The 21678-nt window shown below is 44.4% G+C and overlaps 1 protein-coding gene across 1 annotated transcript in view; it reads left to right on the forward strand.

The window, feature by feature from the left end:
- The window catches only part of LRRK1 (leucine rich repeat kinase 1), a 70258-nt gene that overhangs the window by 4302 nt on the left and 44278 nt on the right, over positions 1–21678 (forward strand). Inside the window, exons 2-6 of the mRNA XM_005424230.2 lie at positions 11858–12021; positions 12930–13101; positions 15393–15572; positions 16181–16329; positions 21003–21229. Coding sequence (XP_005424287.1) covers positions 11858–12021; positions 12930–13101; positions 15393–15572; positions 16181–16329; positions 21003–21229 — 892 coding nt within the window. The remainder of the gene's footprint in view (positions 1–11857; positions 12022–12929; positions 13102–15392; positions 15573–16180; positions 16330–21002; positions 21230–21678) is intronic.

The raw sequence follows: 21678 nt of genomic DNA on the forward strand, positions 1-21678 counted from the left end.
AAGTGCACCAGTAAGGCAGTAATAGGCTTGTATTTTTAAATATTTAAATAAACTCTTCATACAGAAGTGGTGCAATCTCACAAGGGGCCGAGGCTGCTGCGGAAGGCTTGGTCTGCAGCTGAACATGCCTGTGGTTAAACCTGCCCTCCTGTGCAGAGCTGGGTGTTACAACATCCCTGCAAACCAACCTGTGTGTCAGAAAGGGGCAAAGGAATGCTGGGGCATTTACAATTTTCCTGACAAAAACCATCAAAGCCAGCCTGCTCTTGAACTTGAGGGCTGTGTCAAGGAGGGCAGAGCTGCTGGGAGAGCCAGTGGTGCAGTAAAGACCTTGGGAAGTTAATTGAGCAGAGAGTCTGACCTGAGAGCCAGTTTGATTTACAGGCAGCAGTAAAGCATTGAGCTTCCACTGAGCTGCATCTGGAATTATCTGCTGCTTTACAGCTTTATTTTTACACCTTCATGTTAAAATTATTTGTGGTGTATCACATTGAAATGTAACTTATGACAACTCTATCAAGAAGCCTGGAAAAACCCAAAGATAAGGGGATAAGGTAGCAAAGAAAATCCTTTGCCCTTAGCACTTGTACACAGGGAGTTCTTTACAATGTTCCTGAGGTGTGATTTATGAGGGAGCTTTCAGGTGAGGGTTGATTCTGGGGTCAGGGAACTGCTGTCCTCTGTTTCAGTGGGAAAAAAGCAATTGGTGGTGTTCACACCAGCTCAGCCTTTACCAGGGCTGTAATTGATGTAGTGTTTTGACAGAGATGTTGCAGGTGATTTTATACTTGCTTTAAGAAAATGCTATGAATTATGGGGTTTTATCCTCCCCAGAGCCTATGGGGGCCTTATCCAAAACCCATTAAATTCTTTGCACTGACATAATGGGATCTTCAGGGATCCTTACAGCATTAAGTCTGTGGTTTGTTTGTTTTTCACTGCTCTGATCAATAATGGGGCTGTCAGGGCTGTGCTTGCAGGAGGCAGTGAGCTGGGAGGAGCTGTTTGCATTGCAGATAGGGGGAAGAGATGGATTTTATACCATGCAACTCCCAATCTGCTCCATAAAATCATAGAATCATGGAATTTTTAAGGCTGGAAAAGACCTTTAAGGTCACTAAGTCCAACTGTTCCCCCAGCAGTGCCAAGCCCACCATTAAACCACGTCCCCAGGTGCCACATCCACACAGCTTTTAAACCCCCCCAGGGATGGTGACTCAACCATGGAGTCTGTCTCTTAATAGGTTCTGTTTCAGATTTTACATCAAGTCAGGCTGATATTTAATTCCTTCCCTTAATCCAAGTCTGTGTGCTCATTAGTGGGTCAGCAATTGCTTATTTGCATGATTATGTATCACCACAGCAGCAGCTCTTTTATGTAAGCTGCTGATATTTTCACAACAGAAGCGTCTCCATGTTTTTTTAATTTGTGCCTTGCCTTCACTTTAGGGGACCTGTTTAAAAAGCCTTTAAGTTTTAGGAAAGGCTCTCACCCTTCCAAAAGCCCTTCTGCAGTCAGAGGGACTCTGGGAGTCAGCAGTTTGTGTTGGAGTCTGCCATGGAGATGCACAGTGGGAAACCTGGGGCAGATCCTCTGTTTTGGCTCTTCCTCTCCACTTGGGGAGGGCAGCAGATCCCTGGTGAGCTTCAGCAACTTCTCATCTGCAAAGACAACCCCATTAGAGTCACCCAGGGGTGAGGGAAGGGGTCAGTGTGCCACAGGAAGAGTGGGAGGAAGGAGGTGGGTGGGAAGGAGCTGGGACCTGGGGCTGGCAGCTGGAGGAGCAGCTTCATTTCCTCTCTGATAGTCAGTGTGTGGCTCCCAAACACAGGTTGGCATTTCAGATACTGCTGGGGAAAAAACTCAGTCCCAGGCTGTCCCCAGCTCCTCTCTGTGCATAGCTGAAAATCATGGAAAAATAACGAACCAAAGCAGTGACTCAAACAAGAAGTCTGGATAAATTTAGCTCAAATATTCTTGGTATGTTTGTGGTCACTGTGGAAATTGCATCACTTCTTGTTTTAATGATCAAAATATTGCTTGGAAAACTGGCACGGCTACCCGAGAAGAGCTCAAAATGAAATCCTTTAAAAGCAAATATGTCTTTGGAATTGCTTCACCTGCAGTTAATTGGTTTTGGGGGTTGTTTGTTTTATTCCTGTCTTGGTTAAGGAGTTTTTGGATTGGAGGTTATTGCTGCTTAATTGAAAAGCCACAAGGTTTAGAACTGATACACTCTGCAGTGTGATTATCTACTTCATATAAAAGTTCTGTCTGGGGAGTAGGATTCAAAAAGAGTGCTGGTAATTGCTGAAGACAAGACCTCCTCCAGAATCTGCCTGCACGTCTTTCTGTCTTTCACATCAAAGAGCCTTTGAAAATGCTTTTATTTTTGCATCAAACAGGAACATTTTAATTTTTTTTACAACACTAGCGGACAGGATCCCTTTTCAGATCTCATACACAGCCTAAAAAACAAAAAGCCTGGCTCCTTAAGTGAGCTTGTAATCCTGGTCGTAATTCTCCCATGTTTTGCACCTTGGACCTCTCTCACAGTGGCAGGGTGTGAATAAAAGCTGCCAAATCAAAGCCATTTGCATGGATAGGACCAGGTGCTTGGATGCAATGGATCAGAGTTTGTCAAAGGTTGGTGGGAAGGGGATGAACTGTGCCCTTCCTCATTTTGCTGTCTCTGCCTTGCAGCAGACATCCAAAAATGCAGTGAGCTGCAGTGGGGTCACAGTGTGGACACAGGAGCCTCCCAGGCAGAGTCCTTGTCCTCCCTTCACTGAAATGGGTGCTGATATTCCCAGGAGGACAAAATACCCCCTGCAAAAGCAGGCATTTCTGCCACTTGTAGGTTTTGTCACAAGTAGGGGAAGGTTTTATGCATTTTTTGGTAGCCCCGTTGAAGCCTTGGTGGCTGTCTGGGCCAAGAGCAGAAGACTTTCCATCAGGTTTCTTTTCTGCTGCAGCCACAGCTGTTCAGGTGATCCTGCCTCTGAGACTGTCCTGGAAACCAGGATCTTCCCTGACTCCTTGGGAGAACAGTCAGAAGTGGGACGTGCTCACTCTGAGTTCAGTGGAAGCTGGAGTGAAGCCCCACTTCCTTCACCGTTTTGTGTGGATTTTTTGTTTTCTTCTCCAGACTAACCCATCCATCCCTTTTCTCCTGGAGCCCTTCCCAGCTCTGCACTTCCCTTGGCTTTGCTGTTGCCAAATTGTCCCTTCAAGTCTCCTCATGCCAACCATATCCAATATCTTGATTGCATTTTCTTTTTCTCTGCATGCAACACTTTAAACTGATCCAGAGTGGTTGTCTTAGTGATAAATGAGAAGTGAGTGTAGCAAGGAGTATTTTATTAGTCAAGCAGGCACAGTAAAGAAGCTCATTGAACTGTGTCTAACATGTGCTAAGCTTGGATTCTGCTGCGTGGGATGTTTGCCCCCTCAAATCTCTTGAAAGGCTTCTTCCTTTAGATGTGTCTCCTGAACATACCAGTCTTTTAATAAAAATATTCTTTCATTCTTCAAGCTTTAGTCAAAGTAACTGGAAGGAATGTGTGGGTCAGTGTCCTGGTGTCACACTCCTACACCTTCTGTCTTTCTGGAGAGACAGATTTTTGCTGCTTTTGTGCTCTTAGTTTTGACCAGCAGTGGGGTTGCAGTGCTCTAAATGGGTTTTCCACTGAGGAAGGTGTTTACATGTGTTATGAAAGTGAAGCACAAGCTTAGGAACTGCTTTTTCCAACTCACAGAAGGTGTGGGATCTCTGGGTGTGTCTTTGGTGGAGCTGGTAGAAGATTTATGCTAAGAGACCTGAGCAGAGACCTTGGGCCCATTTTCCTCTCACTCACACACAGCAAACCTCTCACAGCTGGGGCTAAAAGCATTTGCTTCTTTTAAAGCGAGTTTTAAATACTTGTCCAAGCAGCAGAAGTGAGCTGGCCATGAGGTGGTGCTTCCCCGAGGTGAATAGTTGATGTTTTAATTTTTTTAGAAGAAGAATTTTGAGCAAATTATTTCTCTGAAAGAGAGAAAACATTGGTGTGTGGGATTTTTCCGTTCTGATGAAAGCTTGAATGTTAGGGAAAAGGTTCAGAAGAAAGTTAGCTGTGAAATTTTATTTTGTGAAGTTTCAGATGAAATCCAATCTTGGTTTGGTTTCATGGCTGTAATGTTTGATTCAGTTGGACAGGAATGGTCTCACTGGAGACGCCTTTCACCATTTAACAATCCTCCATTTCCAGCCATGCCTGGAAACGAACACAAAGAAAATCCAAAAGTGTTGTCATGCTTCTGCATGCTTAATGTATATCTTCCAATTTAAAATTTGGAAAGCAAGAGTGGCATAGCTGGCCTTGCCTGCAGAAGCACATTTCTGAATGATTCAAGCTGTAGGATGGGAACCAAATCACTGAGGCCAAAAGACAAAAATAGAAACTTTCACTCCAGAGCTGAGTCATTCGTATTTTCAATAAAGCAACTCTCTGGCCATTTGGAGCTCTCAATAGCTTCTCTTTGGGGGTGGCAGTAACAGCATCACTGTTCTCATTGGGCTTTGCTGATCCTTTGCACCCCAAAGAGGCCATTGCTGGAGGGCTGGGGGTATTCCCACCCTCTGTGAGAGCAGTTTTTGCCCTGTGCTTGCTGGAGGACATCCCTGCCCCATTCCTTCCCTGCCCAGAGGGAATCCTGCTCCTCTCCCAGCAGGTACAGCCCACAGCAGTGGAAGTGGAACTGCTCTTCACAACCAACCAGTGGGGAACATGCTGTCCTCTTGCTGAGGAGAGGCATGTCCCAGCCCCTTGTTCCTTTTCCATGGATAGCTGCAGGTATCATTCATGACTCTGGATCTGTTTTCCAGTTTCCAGCCTGTTTTGCACAGTGCCATGAGGGTTTGTTCTGACACTCATACTCCAGTGTAATTCTTTGTGCTCTCTCTGACCCCATTGCCTTGTAAAGCCTTTGTGCAGCCTCTTTTGTCCTTCAGCAAAGACTAACCAGCTCAGCTCCATTTTAACTTCTTGGACAACACAAACAATTCCCAGAGTCCCAGGAATTTGGGAGGTGCACACACAAATGCAGGAGCCTGCCCAGATCTGGCAGTGCTGGCACTGCCCAGATGCTGCTGTTACCAGGATTTGAGGCTTTTCTGTTCCCCCTTCCCTCATTATCCTGGATGATGAAGAAATGATTGTGTAAGTGTGGAGCTAAAGCCTTTGGAGGCGTCTGTTTCTCATAACTCTGTCCTGGAGCCCAGAGGAAAGGCAGCAATCCAGAGCATTTTTCCATCCAGGACTTAATATTTTCCTTTCAAAGCTGCATTAGCAAATGCTTTTTTTCCTTGCAGGTTAAAAGTGTTATAAATAGAAAATTTCCAATGATTCTGGTGATAATTGTTCACTTTACACAACTGTACCTAAAATTGTCAGCGTGCCCTGGGTGCTTGCTGGAAAGTGTTCAGTGCAGATCAGCACGATGCGTGTGTGGTGCTGGCATGTAAACAGCTTCAAAATACTTCCACAATCTGCAGTAATAGTGAAAAAGATCCCTTCAGCACTGGATTTTTGCCTTTGAAGCATTCCTCTGTGTTTTGTATCTGGTTTGTTTTGGGGTTTTAAGTCTCCTTTTGGGGCAGTGAGCATTGATTGTGAGCTCTGTTGTAGATGTGGGTGGCTTTTGTGCTCAGCACATCATCTTTTCCAGTGCCTTTGGCAGGCAGAACTCAGTGCAGAGCTTAGTGCAGAGCCACTCCTTTAATTAGCTGAAATAATGGATGTTTGGGGGAAATGGAACCACAGGAGATAGGCAGAAAAAACTGTGTGGAGGGCTCCCACTGTCCTGAGAAGCTGGCACATCCCACTTGTTGTGGGAAATATTAATTAGGGTCAGAGGGGCCATGACCCAGTTCTGGCACAGGCTCTCCAGTGGGGATTTGGAACTTCCCAGATAAACCACCTTGTTCTCAGTGTCTTCTCACAGGGGTATTTGTTGATACTTCTGGCCATTTTTGAATCCTGACAGGAACATTTTAAAGCAGAGTTGATTGAGCCAGATGTATTTCACCTAAATCTGAGAAAAGGCAAAGCAGATCACTGACTTCTTGCTGCAGGATGGTTTTGAGGCAACTTCTGGCAATATGGGCAGGTGGGGGAGCATCTTGGCCTGTGGCTTTATCTTCTAAGAAATGAATGAACAAAATCTTTTAACTTTTTTTTTTTTAAATGAAACCTTGCAGTGTTAGCTAATTAGAGAAGGAACTCAAAACATACCTTTGCTTCATAAAACATTTTTAAACACTAGGGCTGACTGAAAAATTTATTTCTTTATTTTTTATTGAAGAGCCCAGGGTTTTCTTCTTTGTTTGGGATGGGATTTTTCGTAAATTTTTGAGTATCTCGAAAATTTCTAGAGGATTGAAAAATTTTTCTTACCCATCTAATAGGAAAGTGCAATGTAGGGCAGATCCATCATCCTTTGAAATCACTGGAGGCTTCCTGTTGGCTGCTGCTCAGTTTGTTAGCCTGAAGTTTTCCAAAGCAGCACAGGATGCATGAATCTGTTGCAGAGACTCAGAAATAACATGGCTTTCCATTAATTTTGCAAACCAACTGGACAGAGCTTTTGTGGAGTAGTATTGAAAAACGTCCAGTGACACCGGTGAATTTTGGAATGTTTGGAGGTGCTGGCTTTAAATATTCTGCACATCATCACCCTCATCCCTGCCCCGTTTTTTAGCTGTGCAGTGGCAGCACTCAGAAGTCAAAATGGCAAAAGATTAAGCTGGTGAGGGTTAGCTGCAGCCATCTGGTGCTGTTGAGGAATTAATGTGTGAGCTCAGCCTCCCTGCCCACCCCCATCCCCACATCCTCTGCACCAGAGGCTTGGATTTCGCTGTAATGGGACAGGGAGATGAAAATATCTGTCAAGGCTAAACTGTGGTAGTTAATGCAGACAAAGGAGCAGCCAGCCAGCCATTCCATCCAGTGGCCACTGCAGGAGCTGCTGGTGCTGGAGCAGAGGTGGGTGGTTATCAGTCCCAGGAATTAACAGCTGAACTGGGCATCGCTGGGGGGATGCTGTGTTAAAGCATCAGCTTGGTTTGCTCCCGGCTCTGGAAATACCTGCACACATTATGACAAGGTCAGTAGCAGTTTTCAAGTTGTATTATTGTTGTAATTCTGTTTTTGGTGGAGGTTCGCTTCCTGATTCATCCTGGGTTAAAGCATCTCATTTATATTTTCCTCTGCTAAATAAAAATATCCTACCTAGTTGCCGAAGATCTGCTGGTGATGGAAGGGCCTAATGTGGCATTTACAAACCCTTGTGAGTTTATGTGTCAGAGATGCAGTGATTTTGGCTATAAAGAAATAATCATCTGTGCATTGTGCTGCTTTGTTATGCAGCTCTTTGCTGATTCACAGCACTGACCTGCAAACCCTCCCCTTTTACTAATGGCATTCTGTCAATTTAGGAATTTTAGAGGGTTTTTTTTCACCTACTGTTATAATAAGGCCTGTGACAGGGTCTAACTACACATGACCCTAAAATTCTCATGGTACTCTTTATTACTAAAAAGGCGTATTTTTATTTTGTTTCTCTGAGCTGGGCCAGCAGTCTGCTGCACTTTAAAAGTGATACCTTGTGCCCTTTTAATGGCAATAAAATAACTTTGCTTTTTTATTGATAACCTCTGGTTTCATTGGGATATTTTGTAAAAGAAAATTAGTCTTGCCCTTAGCTTTTATAAAGGGTTGTTACGGCAAAGCCAAACATAAAAGGTATTTCCAAAACATAAATCATTGAAATCAAGAGAGAAATAATTCCAGAGTTAGTCGGTTTTGTACAAGCTGTTAAGTAGTGTGAGGAATAGATGATGGATGCATTTTTGGTGTCAGCAGATGCCTCCCCTTTTCCCCTCACAAACAGCCCTGGGTTTACTTACAGCTTTTTTAGTAGAAAGCAAGAAAAGAAAAGAAGCTGTGGATTTATGGAGAGGTTAAACAAATATGATGCAGAAACTGCATATTAAAGAGTAAACTCCATGGCTTTATTTTCATAGATGTTCAAAGGTGTTAGAGAAAAAAAACCACAGGTTTCTCAGTTCAAACAGGCTTCTTTTATCTGCTTTTGGTGCTGCTTTGGGGCAGTGCTCTCAGGGGAACCTGTGCCAGCACAGGAACTGCCCAGATCTGTGTGCAATAAAGCAGAAAATAAAAAAGATGGCACTGGGTGTGTAAAGTGTCTGGAGTTTCTTGGATAGTACAGGAATATCCAAGAAGTCCTGCTGGGATATCATCCCTTGCACACAGAATGTGCATTGTGCAGGAACACAGACCCTGTTGTGCAGTGTGCACAAGCTGGTTCCTAAATCCATAAAATCCAGGAATTAACAGCCCTTTGCTACATCTGGGCTCAAATGCTCAGCGTGTTGCACAATCAAGTCCAAAAACAGAGGTTCAGTGTTACTGAGCTCCATTATTGCTCTCCTGTCACATTGCTCAAGCATGAGTGAGGTGACTCTGACAGGAGAGCCATGAGGAGCTCAGGCAAGGAGCAGGAGACATGTGAGGTTAAAAGCAGAGCAGAATTTCTTTGGATTTCAGCCCAGATTTCTGCTAAAAATGGCTGGTGCATGTATTGGCAAAACGTTATTCCCAGCCTACATGAATGCCACTGCTGATGATAGGTCAGTCATGCATCTTGTAGAAATAACCAGTCTTTAGTCAGTAAAATGTAGTTTTCCTCATTTCTTTTCCCCCCACTGGTGAGTATAAATGAAGCTTATAGAACATGCTGCTTCTTAATTTGCCCTAGTATTTCAGAAGCCAGTATATCATTTACTAAGTCACCAGGAAGTCTTCTCTGAACTGGGAAATTTTGATGCTGAGATGTTAACTTTGCCTTGGATGGCGTTTGTGCTTTTTGGAAATTTGGGAATGGATAGCCAACCTTTTCTCATTTAACCTCTGAAAGCTCTACTAAAATCTGACAGCACCGTGTCAGTACAGCTGTTGCAAACTTTTTTACCTGTGTCTCACCAGTTTTGCACTTTTCAGGCTTTCAGTTAACAGTCCCAAGGACTGGTTTTTGCTGCAGACCTTTGGCAGCTTCTTCCCTCAGGCCAAAGGCAGGAGGTCAATTTACCCTGCAGAATGGAATCATAGAAGGAAGTTTTGGTGTAAGAAATTTGAGATGGGTAGCATTATCTTGCTGCCAAGAATATTTAATATAAAAATATTGGTTTCCAGCAGTAGAATTGCCCAGATTTCTTACACTCAGTGAAACCCTTGTTGAAGTCTACTTGATGAATTGAGATATTCAAAACTGAGCAGTTTTGATTTGGTCAATAAAAGTTTCCCTAAAACAAGACTGAAATTGAGTTTAAGGACTAAAATGAATATACTGAAGATTGTTCTGGAAATAAGCTCCATGGAGCCAGGTGTGACCTTCCAGTTCCTGGAGATCCCAGAATTCTACACCTAATTCGTGGTCAGCCCATGTTCTTCCAGTGCTGGTGGCACCAGGGGTTGTGACTGAGCCATTGCACCACAAAGGATTTCAGAAATTGTGGGGGGGCCAAAAATGTGAGGGGAAGCCCAACACATTGCCTGAGTTGTTTTGTGAAGTAGTCATTTGGCAAAACACAGAAGTGGTCTTGAATTAGGGTCAAGCAGGCAGAGTTCCTCCTTCCCACAACCCTGTGACCCTTCTTGTGCTGGTTGGAGTGGGGCAGCTCCAGCAGGAGAGGTGGAAAATGCTCCTTTTAAACTTCTTTTATTCCCAATTCTATGTGTGGGAGGGTGGCTGGAGACCTCTCTGCTTGAGGGGAACGTGACACCAGGATGTGATGAATTTCTGATTGTGAGATTCTTGTACCTCCACCCTCCCAGGCCATGACTTAAAATCAGAGAGATAGTCCTGCTCAAATCTTTGGCAGAAAGGGTATGCTTTTACATCTGGAATGGCTGCAGATGTGGGCCTTGAGTAACAGTCCCCAAAATCAGGATTGAGGCTGGAGTTGATTAAATTTGTCCGTCCTGTCTGCGATTTGTAGGAAGCAGATGGAAGTTGCCCTGCTCTGTCAGCCCTGGTCTGCAGGGCTCCTTGAGCAGGAAGCTGAGGAGCTTTCCAGCTGTTTTGTATCTCCGATGTGAGGCATTTTTTCCTCCAAGGGGAATTCCAGAGCTTCTCTCTAGGTTCAGGATTTCATCACAGGGCGCCAAGAGGGGAGGCTGCTTGTTCCAGTAACTGCAGTGTTTGCTTGGATCTGTACTTCTTGAATTTTCTTAGTCCAGCTCTGAGTTGTTTTGACTGGAGAGCTATTTTGCTCTGAAGTTCTCCTTTCTATGATCCTTTAAACATACTTGCCTAAGAATATTTTTTTTCCTATCTTTGGTGTCCATGAAAGTGAAAATTAAATATGTGATATTTTTAGTGATCCCTTATAGGTGTGTGGTCTGCTTTAAAAGAGTGAACTGAATGCAGGAAGAATTTCTTTTCCCATGTACTCCCTAAAATTACAGAATTATGGAAGCACTACACCCATTAATGTGAACTCTGAGATGCTGTTTATTGTGCTGTAATTTAATCCCACTTTCATGGGCCTTGATTTCTGCTCCTTGTCCTTCACAGGTTCTGCATCATCTGGGAAAGGTTATTGATGAGGGCACACTTTTAGTGGCACCAACCTCTGGAGCCGTCTCCAGTGTCTGAGTGATTTGAGCTTCGTTTAAATAATTGATGAGAAGTGTTAGTCAGAGCCTACTGGTGATTCAGGCTGCATTATTCAAAGATATTTACTGACAGTTATAGATTGCTCCAAATTTACTTCTCTTTCCAGGCTGCATTAAACTAGGCCCTGCATGACATATATGTCTATTTAAAAAATAAATAAATCCTTGTTAATCCATGTGGAGAACTGTGGGCTTAAGTGCTGTATTTAACAAATTGTAAATAAGCAATAATAATTCATGATGTTTTAGCAGGAAAAAACCGTTTTGTTTTCAAGTGAAAAATGCTTTTTTCCTCTGTCTTGCTTGTTGTTCAGGAGTAGACCTGAAAACATCTTGTATTTCAGTGACTTTAATGCAGCTTTCCCTGTACTGGTAGTTGGGGAATGGTTGGGTGTGAGACTTCCTGCCTGCCTCATTAGCCACCCACCACAGCATCTTCTCTAATGGCTGCAGCTTTTAATCTCTGACACTTAAAAGCTCTTCTGGCTCCCAACACCATTTAGGAAAAGAAAGTCTGGTCTAGGAGATTCTCCAGAATTGATTAAAGTGACACTGGGCATCTTGCAAAATCTCCTTTTACCTTTGTTTTTTTTTCCCCGAGTAAATATTTCCAATTTCTTTTATTTCACACTTGTAGAGGTGCCTAAAATTCTGCTTGAAAATGCTGGAGCATAGTGGGATTTTGCCAGGCTGTTGTCAGGAGTGAAGTGTGACTAAAGCAAGGCCAGTAATACCAGATTTGCCTTTCAGATTCCTGCCTTTGTCAGAATTCCTGCAGGTGCCAGTCCCATGCAATTCCTTCTCTTCCTGGTTCCTCAGCAGGAGGAGGACATGAAGGGTTCATGTGTCCACGTGTGTGAGCTTCCACACCTTCCTTTGGAAACCACCTCTGGAAACCATTGGGGAACTCTGTCCCTCTCAGTTTCGTGTCCCTTTGGGAGGAACTTTAACATTTATCACTTTCTTTTATCAGGCTCTTTTTTTAAATTGCGTGCAATAAATAATTCCACTGAATATCACCAACTTCTTTTATTCCCAGGATTCACTGACATTGCAGCTGTGCATGGTTAATGAGCAGGCACTTCTCCCTGACTTCTCTTTGCTGTTTTCCCTGCAGGAACTGTGGACATGGGTGGCAAACAGTCCACAAGTGGCGACGTCTCCGTCACCCAGACCCCTGTGACAGAAAGCATCCAGGATGCCTACAAAGCTGGGGACACCAGCAAGGCCCAAGAGTTGATTAGGTTGTCCTGTGAGGAGACTGCTCTGCAAGTGGAAAAGGTGGGGTTGGGTTACTGCTCTCTCTCAGATTTTATTGGCAAAGATGCCAAAATTTCAAGATGCTGCTCTTCTGTCGTTTTTTCATGGAGAGAATCCTTTCGGATGTGTGGGTCCCAGACATGGCTGGTTGTGTGGGGCTCTGCAGGAACATGCTCAGGGACACAAGTTTGCCCTTGAAAACGCAGGTCAGGAAGATGAGGCAGACCACAGGGAGCAGTGTCTGTAGGAACACAGGCTGTGTGAGGAGGGGTGCTGCTGCTGTGGTCACCAAAACAGGGAAATGCATTTTTCCCTGTAAAAAGGAAGCAGTTTAAAGACTTAGCAAAAAATGTATTCCCCCATCAGTGCAAAGATGGTTAATGGCCCCCTGGGAAGATTTTGCTGCCTGTGTGTGGAATTTTATCACAAACTCTGTGCCAGGTGCTGGGCTGCTCTGCCTTCAGAGCCCTCCTTTTGAGCCTGCTCTTTGCACAGAGCTGATGTGAGTGTTTTGGGAGGCTCCCTGCACGTCAAGTCCAGTCACAGTGGCCATCTCCAAAACAGGTAATACTGCATTTTGCAGCTGAGCAAATGCTTTTTCTGTTGGTCCATGAAAAATGGGTTTATACTCACTGTTCTGTGCCTCAGGCACTTACATGAAAAACCATACAAAAAACTAAAATACAAACCACAACAAATTATGTGAAAAACCATACAAAAACTAAAATACAAACCCTAACAAATTAACCTAATAAATGTATCAACAATGATTACAATGGCCACTAGTGTTTATGACATTCCCAATTAACCACGGCAACAGTGGACATGCCTTGGCGTGGGCACAAATAAACCCATACAGTTCTAGAAATGCTCTTTCTCTGCCTGCTGGCTTTAACAGAGAGTTTCTTCTGCTGTGTTTCCTTCACCAGTGTCAGCTCTTAGGCATTGCAGCAGCATATGGGGACCTGCAGGCAGTGAGGTACCTGCTGAAGGAGGCGTTGGTGGTGTTACCAACAGAGCCCAACGATGACAATGCAGCGGTGGTGGCGGCGTATTTTGGGCACAAGGACATCGTGAAGGAGCTGCTGGATTCCCTGCGTGGTAAGCCCTGGGCTGACCCTGCCTCTCCTCAAGTTTTTCAGGAGCTGTGTGCTACAGCTCCAAGCAGGCATTTGGGTTTTTTGGCATTCCTTGGAAAGGGAGGGGTTTAGTCATGGGAAAGTGAGTGCAGGAGCAGATCTCTGCTGTGCTTGAAGGAAACTTCCCCCCTGGGGAAGAGAAACACATACATAAAAATATTCCATGTTTGCAGAGTGGAAGTGGAGGAAGATGCCATTGAGACAGTTCATTCCTGTCAGGCCTCACAGCTGGGTAACATCCCAGACCCTACAGGGAGATTAGGGGATTTTCAGGATGCAGCATCATCCCACTGCTGATCCAACAGTCTCAGTGGTGCTGGCAGAGTGGCCTGACTGGTCAGGGACACTTTGGGTGCACAGCTGACGCCCACTCTGTTCTCTGCTTGACAGTTTGTTTTGACTTTCAGGGGAATTCCTTCTTTAGAATAATAATTACATTTTACTTAAGTTTTATTATAGTAATTATTTTGGAGCAGGGACATTTTTTTGACTCAGACACTGCTGCTCCTAAGGCAGCAGTGGGGACAGAACTCTGACTCAGGACCAGGAGCTGTGTTTGGGTCCCTGTTGCTCTCTCAGTGTTCTGTGAGCTTGGCAGCTGCTTCTCCCTGGGACCTTCCATGCATTTGGGGTCCAGAGGTCCTGCAGAACATCTGGGGCAAATCCTTGACCTCAGACACTGCAGTAACACAAGAGCTAAGCTGGCTTCTGCAATATTTAACCTGAATATAGCTCTAGCTCCTCACTGGGACTAAACAGTTGCCAATGGCCTCACTGAGAACAGGAATAACCTGTTGGGAAACCTGCTTATCTGGTGTCCTGTTGGAGCACCAGTAAGCAAAATAAATGTTCCAGTTTGGGGGATGCAATTAAATGTCATATTTCCTTCAGCCAGAAAGGAAGCTGAGTAACCCAGTAGAAAAATTAAATTATATTAATATAATACACTGAGTAATGAAAAGTGACTTAAGTAGTTTCTGGAAACTTAGCTCAATTTAGAAGTGACCAAATTCCCTCCAACTCTTGCTTCAGGGGGGTCAGGGGAGGAGCTCTGTACAAACAGCAGCTTTCAGAAATTTTTATGCAGGACATTCCAGCTGTTTTTTGGGAAGTTACAGAGAAACCAATCACAGGGCTTAGGTATAACTTGCCTAAATTTGCAATTTGGCTGTTGCACTGCAGTGATTCTCCCTGGAACAGTGAGAACTACTTGTGGCTTACAGCTTAAGTGGAGCCCATTTTTTTGTAGCAGGAGGGTGAGGGATTTAGTGGAGTTGTTAAGAATGCAAAAAGAGGTGTAATTTCCACATGGATAAGCTGCAAAAAAGCCCTGACATGTAAAACTTGGGCTTGTGGATGTTCCTGTAAGTGTTTCAGAGAGGATGTGAATTTGTAAAGGATATGGAAGTATTACAGGGAATCGGGAGATTTGGGGACTGCTTATTGTTAGCAGAAATAATTCTGTCCTGGGCATTTAGTTACATGTCCAGAATTAAGCACACCTGGAGAAAAGTGGTGTTCTACAGGAAAACGTTATTTCTGGAAAAAAAAAAAAGCAGTTTGAGAATGACTAAAACATCAGCAAATTCATGCAAAAATCAGAACATAGTGTTTTGGTTTTTAGCCTTAAATGACATTTGTCTGACTTTACTATGAATTAATAGTAAAGAGTTGACCTGAAATGAAATACTTGAAGGGGAAATGAAAGTTTTTGTGGGAGACTTCATGTTGCAGCAAAAACAAGCTAAAACAATTCCTCTTTTGTTGACTGAAGCATTTTGGTTTTGTTTTATTCATCCAATAACATGAAAGCTTACCTGGTTTTCCCCATTCTTTGTATGCCCTCTCATGGTCTTGGAAGAAGTGGACAATCTTGGATGTTTGGATCTAATGTCTGTTTGGATCTGGATGCGAAGACAGTCCTGATCATCCCTGTTTGGGGTCAGATGTTTATTTATCTGCTGGTGTTTAGCACAATGTTGCTGCCTTATGAATGCTTATGTCAGGGACAGACAAAAAATTTCACCCATTACCTGGGTGGGTAAAGAAGAACAGTTAAGCAAAGATGAAAACTTTGTGCCTGACCAGCTTAGGACCCTTCTCTGACACACTTTTGCAGTGTAAGCTGTTCCTTTTGTCCTCAGGAGCTTCACCCTGCCCCAAACCCCTTTGCACAGCCATTATCCACGGGCATTCCTCACACATCACAGCCCGGCGGCACCAACGAAGTCACATTTTGTGTGTTTTTGGTAGGTCCCAATACTTGCCAGCAGCTCCTGAACTGGATGCTGGCCATAGCCTGCCAGCAGGGCCATTTGGACATTGTCAAGCTCCTGATCCGTGCCTACAGTGCTGACCCAGAGAGCTGTGCAGTGAGGAGGAACGAGTTCCCCGTCCTCATCCGCCTGCCCCTCTACGCTGCTATAAAGGCAGGTGTGTGTTTGCATGCTTCCACTTTCTGCCCCTTTCCTGCCAGCTCTTCAAATTATGGGCTGAGCAGCTCACACACAGGATGGTATCCATGCCTTGTCTGCAGTTGGGTTTCCAGCAGGATGAATTAAAGTAAAATTGGCTCTGAATCTGTCGACTCAGCCAAATTGGAGTCAGGGCCTTGGGAAGTTAGATTGCTGAAAATACTGGGAGGCTGAACTTTCCTCTATAAATTCCTAAGGAAAAGACCCTTAAAAACCAGAATCCTTGCAAGTAAAAGCATTATTGTTATGGACACTGGCACACATGCTTGATTTAGGCTGAATAATTTGCACTTCAAAGCACAGCTGTGTGTGTAGTTTAATAAGATGGGAAAAAAAGAGAAAAAAGAAAGAGCCTGGGCCAGCACTTTTACACAGTGTCTTTGCTGTCTCAGTTTGACCAAACTGAATCCTGCCACTGGAGGAAACAGCCTTTACACAATTCAGTTTCCTTTCTGCACACCCCCACAGTTTTTTTCAGAAGTGGTTATTTCCCAGGATTTCTGTTCAGCTCCCTGCTGGCTCCTTTACCTGAGGTGAAGGGAGCAAACAATCTGCTTTTCTCCCAAGGGAATGAAGATGTAGCCGTATTTTTGTTGAGGAATGGAGCTTTCTTTTGTTCCTACATCCTGATGGACAGCCCTGAATCCAGCAAACACCTTCTGAGGAAGTATTTCATTGAGACAACCCCACTACCAGGTAGTGCTCCAGCAAAAACAGTAAGTAACCATTTATCTGCCTGAGGACATGTTGTTTTGAAGGGGCATCATGTTAATGGTTGATAATTGTCTTTGCATGCCATGTGGCTGCTGATTCTTCTCCTCAGCTAAGAACCTTGTGGTTTGCTGCCCTTTTAGAAAGCCAAGTGGCTTTGGTGCTGAATTACAGGGTGTGAAACATCAAGGCTTTGAATGGCATCACTGTGCAAGGCACAGCCACAGCTTCTGTGGGGCAATTTAAACACCATCGTGTGAACCAGGGTGTGCTGGGGGCAGGAAACACCAGCTTTGGGCTCAAAGCCTTCCAGAGAAGAAGCTGGGATGCTTCTAGCACAGATTCCCTCTGTGCCCCCAGGTCATCACTCCCTTTAGGTTCCTGTTGTGCCCCCTGCTTGCAGGGTGATGGCACCAGCTCTGTGGTGTCCCCGAGGGTTGGCATGGCACAGAGCTGAGCATGGGAGCCCTTCTGTGTCAGAAAGTGCAGGTAGAAATGGGCTTGGGTGGCTTTTTGTTAACAAGGAGCATGAGCAAAGCAATAATATCTTCCCTACTTCAGATCCTCAGCAGTAAAAAAGTGTCTCCCACTGGTATTGTTATGACTTTATAGGGAAGCACACAGTATTTTGTATTATTTATACTGTTCTCCAGCAATTTATTACCAGGCATTTTGAATTTTTTCCTCTCAACATGTAGTTTAACCCACACTGAATAGGAGTATCAGATCCCTGAGCTTTCAATGCTTACAGTTTTCATCAGGTCACAAAAATTTGGCAGTGAAAAGATGTCCCTCATCCATCCAGCTGAGTATCTGTCTGCTCAACTTGTAGCATTGCAGGCTGTTGGTTCTTCTTTGGTGTTAAGTAAAAATAAGGAGAGAGGTTTTAGTAGCTTTACAAACTTCTCCATTCTCTGTTTTTCTGCCAGAATCCTCTCACTGTGTTCCTGTTAATAGCCTGGGTGTTAGACCACATAGGTGAGCTTGACTCCTTTAGGTTCAATCAGCAGATTTAGAGCCCTCTTTGTGCTACTCTTAATTTTGTTGACTGATAATCAAAAGGAGTCTGAATTCTAGATGTGGATAAGAGTTGATAAAATGTCTTTTAGGAGAAAAAAAGAAATCCAACTGGATAATTCAGCTTGAATAAGCTCAGAATAAATGTTTGAATCACAGGGAAGAGGTCTGTTTTCTATGTGAATTTGCTGGCAATATTTAACTTAGCTGCTGTAAAAATGACTCAGCTTTGCTGTTGTCACACCCTGAGCAAAGAAGAGAGCAGTCTTCAGATATCAGCTAATTGCCAGAAGGGCCTGGTTGAAAAAGGAAGAAAAAGAAAAAAAAGCAGAGAAAAAACCACCAGAGAATCTTGACCTTGATTCTCCTAGTAGCTGTTTATTTTTAATATGTTTGCTTATTTAATGCTTTCTCTTTGAATTCATTTTGGCAGACTGGGACAGACTGGGGATGATCTGTCCTAGTTTGTCTGCAGAGCTCAGATCTTTGGGAAGTGACACTCACACACCTTGATAACTTTGATAACTTTTTAAAACACAACTTTGTGGCAGCTGCAGACAAACTGCCTCGGCGCTTTCTTCTTGTCTCAGAGGGCTCCTCCTGAGATGGATTTTGCACTGGGAGGAAGCAAAACTGGGCTGTGTGGAGACTGGGACGTGTGTGGCAGCCAGCTGGATGTCACAAAGTTCTCCCCTTGGACAGGGAGGGCAAACCAAGCAGTGATCATTTCAGAGAGAGCCCAGAACTTCAGAAGGGTTTGTCCTTCTGTGCTGTCTCTGAGTGGAACCACTGGAGCACAGCTGAGTTCCAATGGATTTCACAGCAGTGACTGCAGAGCTATGCACAAAATGTGCCTGAGAGCTGCTTTTGGCTGCCACACCTTCCAGACAGCCCTTGCACCCAGCACAGCTGCCCTTTCTCAGGCAACAGGAGTTACATCTCATTTTTCTAATATCTGTTTCTCCTTTTCGTGTTCTTTCCTGGCATAAATTTATACCCACAGCAAACCACAGCTTTGCTAAAGAGGGGAAGTGGTCCATTTTTACAGGAACAGGTAGCAAGTGCCAAAGAGAGCCTTTGCAATGAAGAGGCCAGGCACAGATTCCAAACTTCAATAGATGTAGCCAGCAGGGAGATAAATGTAACTTTCCAGTGTGTGCTGTGTGAGATATATTTAATTTTTCCATTACAGGCCAGAGAAGAGCTTTGTCTGCTGTATTTTCCCTAGGCAATATTTTACCGATAGTTTTATATTCAGGCATACAAATGTATGTGAATGTATGTGTGTGTGTGGGATCCTCCTCTCGTTTCTTTATCCTGGTAATCTCACTTACATCACCAGCAGCACAGAGCCCTGCAGCAGTCCCACACAAGATTCAGAGCAGGGCTGTTGATGGAGGGAGCAGATCCCTGTCCTCAGATTATCCCATCTACAGCAGGAGTGAGGTTCTGGAGCACGTCACGTCATTTAGGAGAAATGCACAACAGCCTCTCTTAATCACCTTACCAGACAGCCTCAGATTTAAGTAAATATTTTTCATATTTATAGCTGATCCTTCACCCAAGAGCAGTGGGGTTTCTTGCTGCTGCACAATTTCCAGTCCTTTGCCTCAGTGCATCCCCTGACATTGCTGCAGGAGAAGATTTCAGTTTAGTCTTCAGGGCTTGTATTGAGAAATTCTTCCTTTGGCAGGAGAGGGGAGTCTGCAGAGGTTTTCCTTGGCCTTCTGAAGAGCAGTGAGCTGCCTGCAGTCAGCCCTGAGCTAACATCCTCTGAACTCTGTCCCTGGTTTAGCACAGAGTTCACCACCAGCCCCAAACTGAGAAGGGTTGGGCTGAGCCCTGAGCTCTGTGAGTTTGGCATCACAGACCTTTGGCATCAGAGAAACAGCTTTTCTGGGAAAACAGTGCACATGAGGTATGAGTGGGGAGTAAATCCCCTCTTTGTGGCACTGCTGTCAGGATTTCTTTCACTTAGTTAGCATTTTCACTGCAGAGTCCTGAGCCAACCAAACCTCTAAGGTAACTCCACTGATACCAGCTCAGTGGTACCAGCTGAATTTGGTCCCCTGTCTCAAAATCAGATAGAGGGGTTTGGCTGGTCCTCCAGCTTGCAGAGACACTGTCAGTCCTTGTCTTTGCATGGGAAGGAGGGCACTGATTGCTGGAATTCAAAAGCTGCCTTGGATACAGGACACTAACCCACAGCACTGATAACAGGTGCTGGATTTCACAATCTTGTCTGTGGTTTGAGAAGTCATTATCTGCATTCTACAGGTATCTCCTTATCACATTAACTATCCTGAGGCCATGCCTCTGCATTTTTGAGGGAAATGATACACAGAAATCTAAATGCAAAGTAGAGATGGTTTATCAGTCTGCAGCACAGACACAAGGTCCTGCTTGCAGCCCCTAAAAGAAGGCTGTAAGGTTGTATTGTTACTGCACTGTTTGGTGTACTCAAGGACAAGTACATTTTTCCTTAGCCAAGGGATTTATGGTACGTGTTACAGGTGAGAGAAAAGTTCAGAAAACTACATACTGAATTTAAAACCAGAGTTTCTAGCAGGAAGCTGTTAAATATGCAGAATGGGAAATCTGGCAGTAAAGCAGGATATGTTTGGTGTGAGAGTGAAAGCTTTGCAGTGCAGCTCCCATTGGCTGCTGTGCACTTTGCAGTAGCAGTGGAGACTTTGCTTAATTTGATTTCTTGTTGCTGCTGGCTTGCTGTGTTTTACAGGGGTGCCTTGTGGCATGGCAGTGGATGTAGCTTTGAACAAACAGCTGGAGCTCCCTGCTTTGGTTCCCCCAGTGGCACAATGGGCATAGTATTTCCATTCATATTTGCAGGGCTGTCCTGAGGCATCACGAGTGAAGGTTTGAAAAGCACAGTGTCTACACTAAGTGCAACTGCTGTCAATATCTAAAAAGTGCATCTGTTTGTACTTACCCTTTGTTCCATTCTCCAAAACATTTGAATGGTCTGATCTACATGATCAGTCCTGAGTCTCAAATAAGCATTTGAGACAGGCCTTTGTTTCCCTTTTCTTTTTCTCCTTTTCCCAAACACATTCCTTTTAATTCTAAATTTGGGGTTAAAAGTCCAAAGAGCTAAATACTGGGCATTGGAAAGCAAATTAAATTTGCTGTCGGGTTCTTGCTGCCTCCTGGTGGAGAATTAACAGTCATTCCATTGAGGCTGGTTTTGGGATGAGTTATGTCAAAACCAACAAGTTTATGAAAACATTTTGGGAATATAATATTTTAAATGTACATTTCAGGACAAGGATTGGAATGCAATGAGGTGATCTTGAAAATGAAGCCTTGGGTTGTTTCTTTGCATTGATGACAACTATGTGTTCACACTTTCTTCTGCCATGCTGGACCCTGAATAATATGAACTGGTGAAGAGGTCCAGGTCCCTGCTTGAGCTTGCTCATGGTCTTTGGAGTTAAATCCTGGAGCAGATACAGCAGGGGCTGCTGATATCCAGCCATGATTTCATCTCTGAGTCAGTTTAATTCCTAGAAGCAGATTGGAAAGTGAGCAAAATGTTCATGGCCTGTGCTCTGCTCTGCCAGATTCCCAGTGGTGTAGCACAGGCTGAGACCAACTGGGATTTCACTAATGTGGTTTTCTCTTCTCTCTCTGACACATGCAGGCTTTGTGTGTGAACTGGTCAAACCTCAAACTGCCCTGGGTGGATCTCGACTGGCTGATCGATATCTCCTGTCAGATAACTGAGCTCGATCTGTCTGCCAACTGCCTGGTGTCCCTCCCCTCCGTGATCCCATGGGGGCTGATCAGCCTGAGGAGGCTCAGCCTGGCTGACAACCAGCTGACAGAGTTACCCAGTGTGCAGTCCTCTGATGAGATCATTTGCACAAGGTGTGTGCTCCCCACAAAGCTGAGCCTGCAGGGAGAGCAGCTCAAGCTGGCCTTGAGGGAGACTGTGTAAGGGCAGAGCCCACTGCAGGAGCTTCTTGGTCTGCAAGGTTTAGCTTAGGATTTGCCCCTCTGCATTCTCAGGGTTTCCAAGTTTGTTGTCAGGACAGTTGTGGGAAATTCTATTCCTGTGTTGTCTCATGTTGTCTCTGCTTTTCTCCAGCTCTGGTGAGCCCCACTCCTCTAAGCTGGCTCAGAGTGACATTTACTGGCTGATACCCATGATTTGATCTCCTGTCTATCCAGAGCACCTCTTCCTGCTCCCTGGAAGGGTTAATTTTCTAATTAGGGTTTTATGCTTTGCCTTGTGAGGCACACTTCAGCTGCTTTCATTCAGAACTGAAGCTGTCCTGGTGAAACAGATGTCTGTGGGCCACAGGAGGCTTTGCTAG

The sequence above is a fragment of the Geospiza fortis genome, unplaced genomic scaffold (assembly GCF_000277835.1).
Source record: "Geospiza fortis unplaced genomic scaffold, GeoFor_1.0 scaffold2, whole genome shotgun sequence".
In the NCBI taxonomy this organism is placed as follows: domain Eukaryota; kingdom Metazoa; phylum Chordata; class Aves; order Passeriformes; family Thraupidae; genus Geospiza; species Geospiza fortis.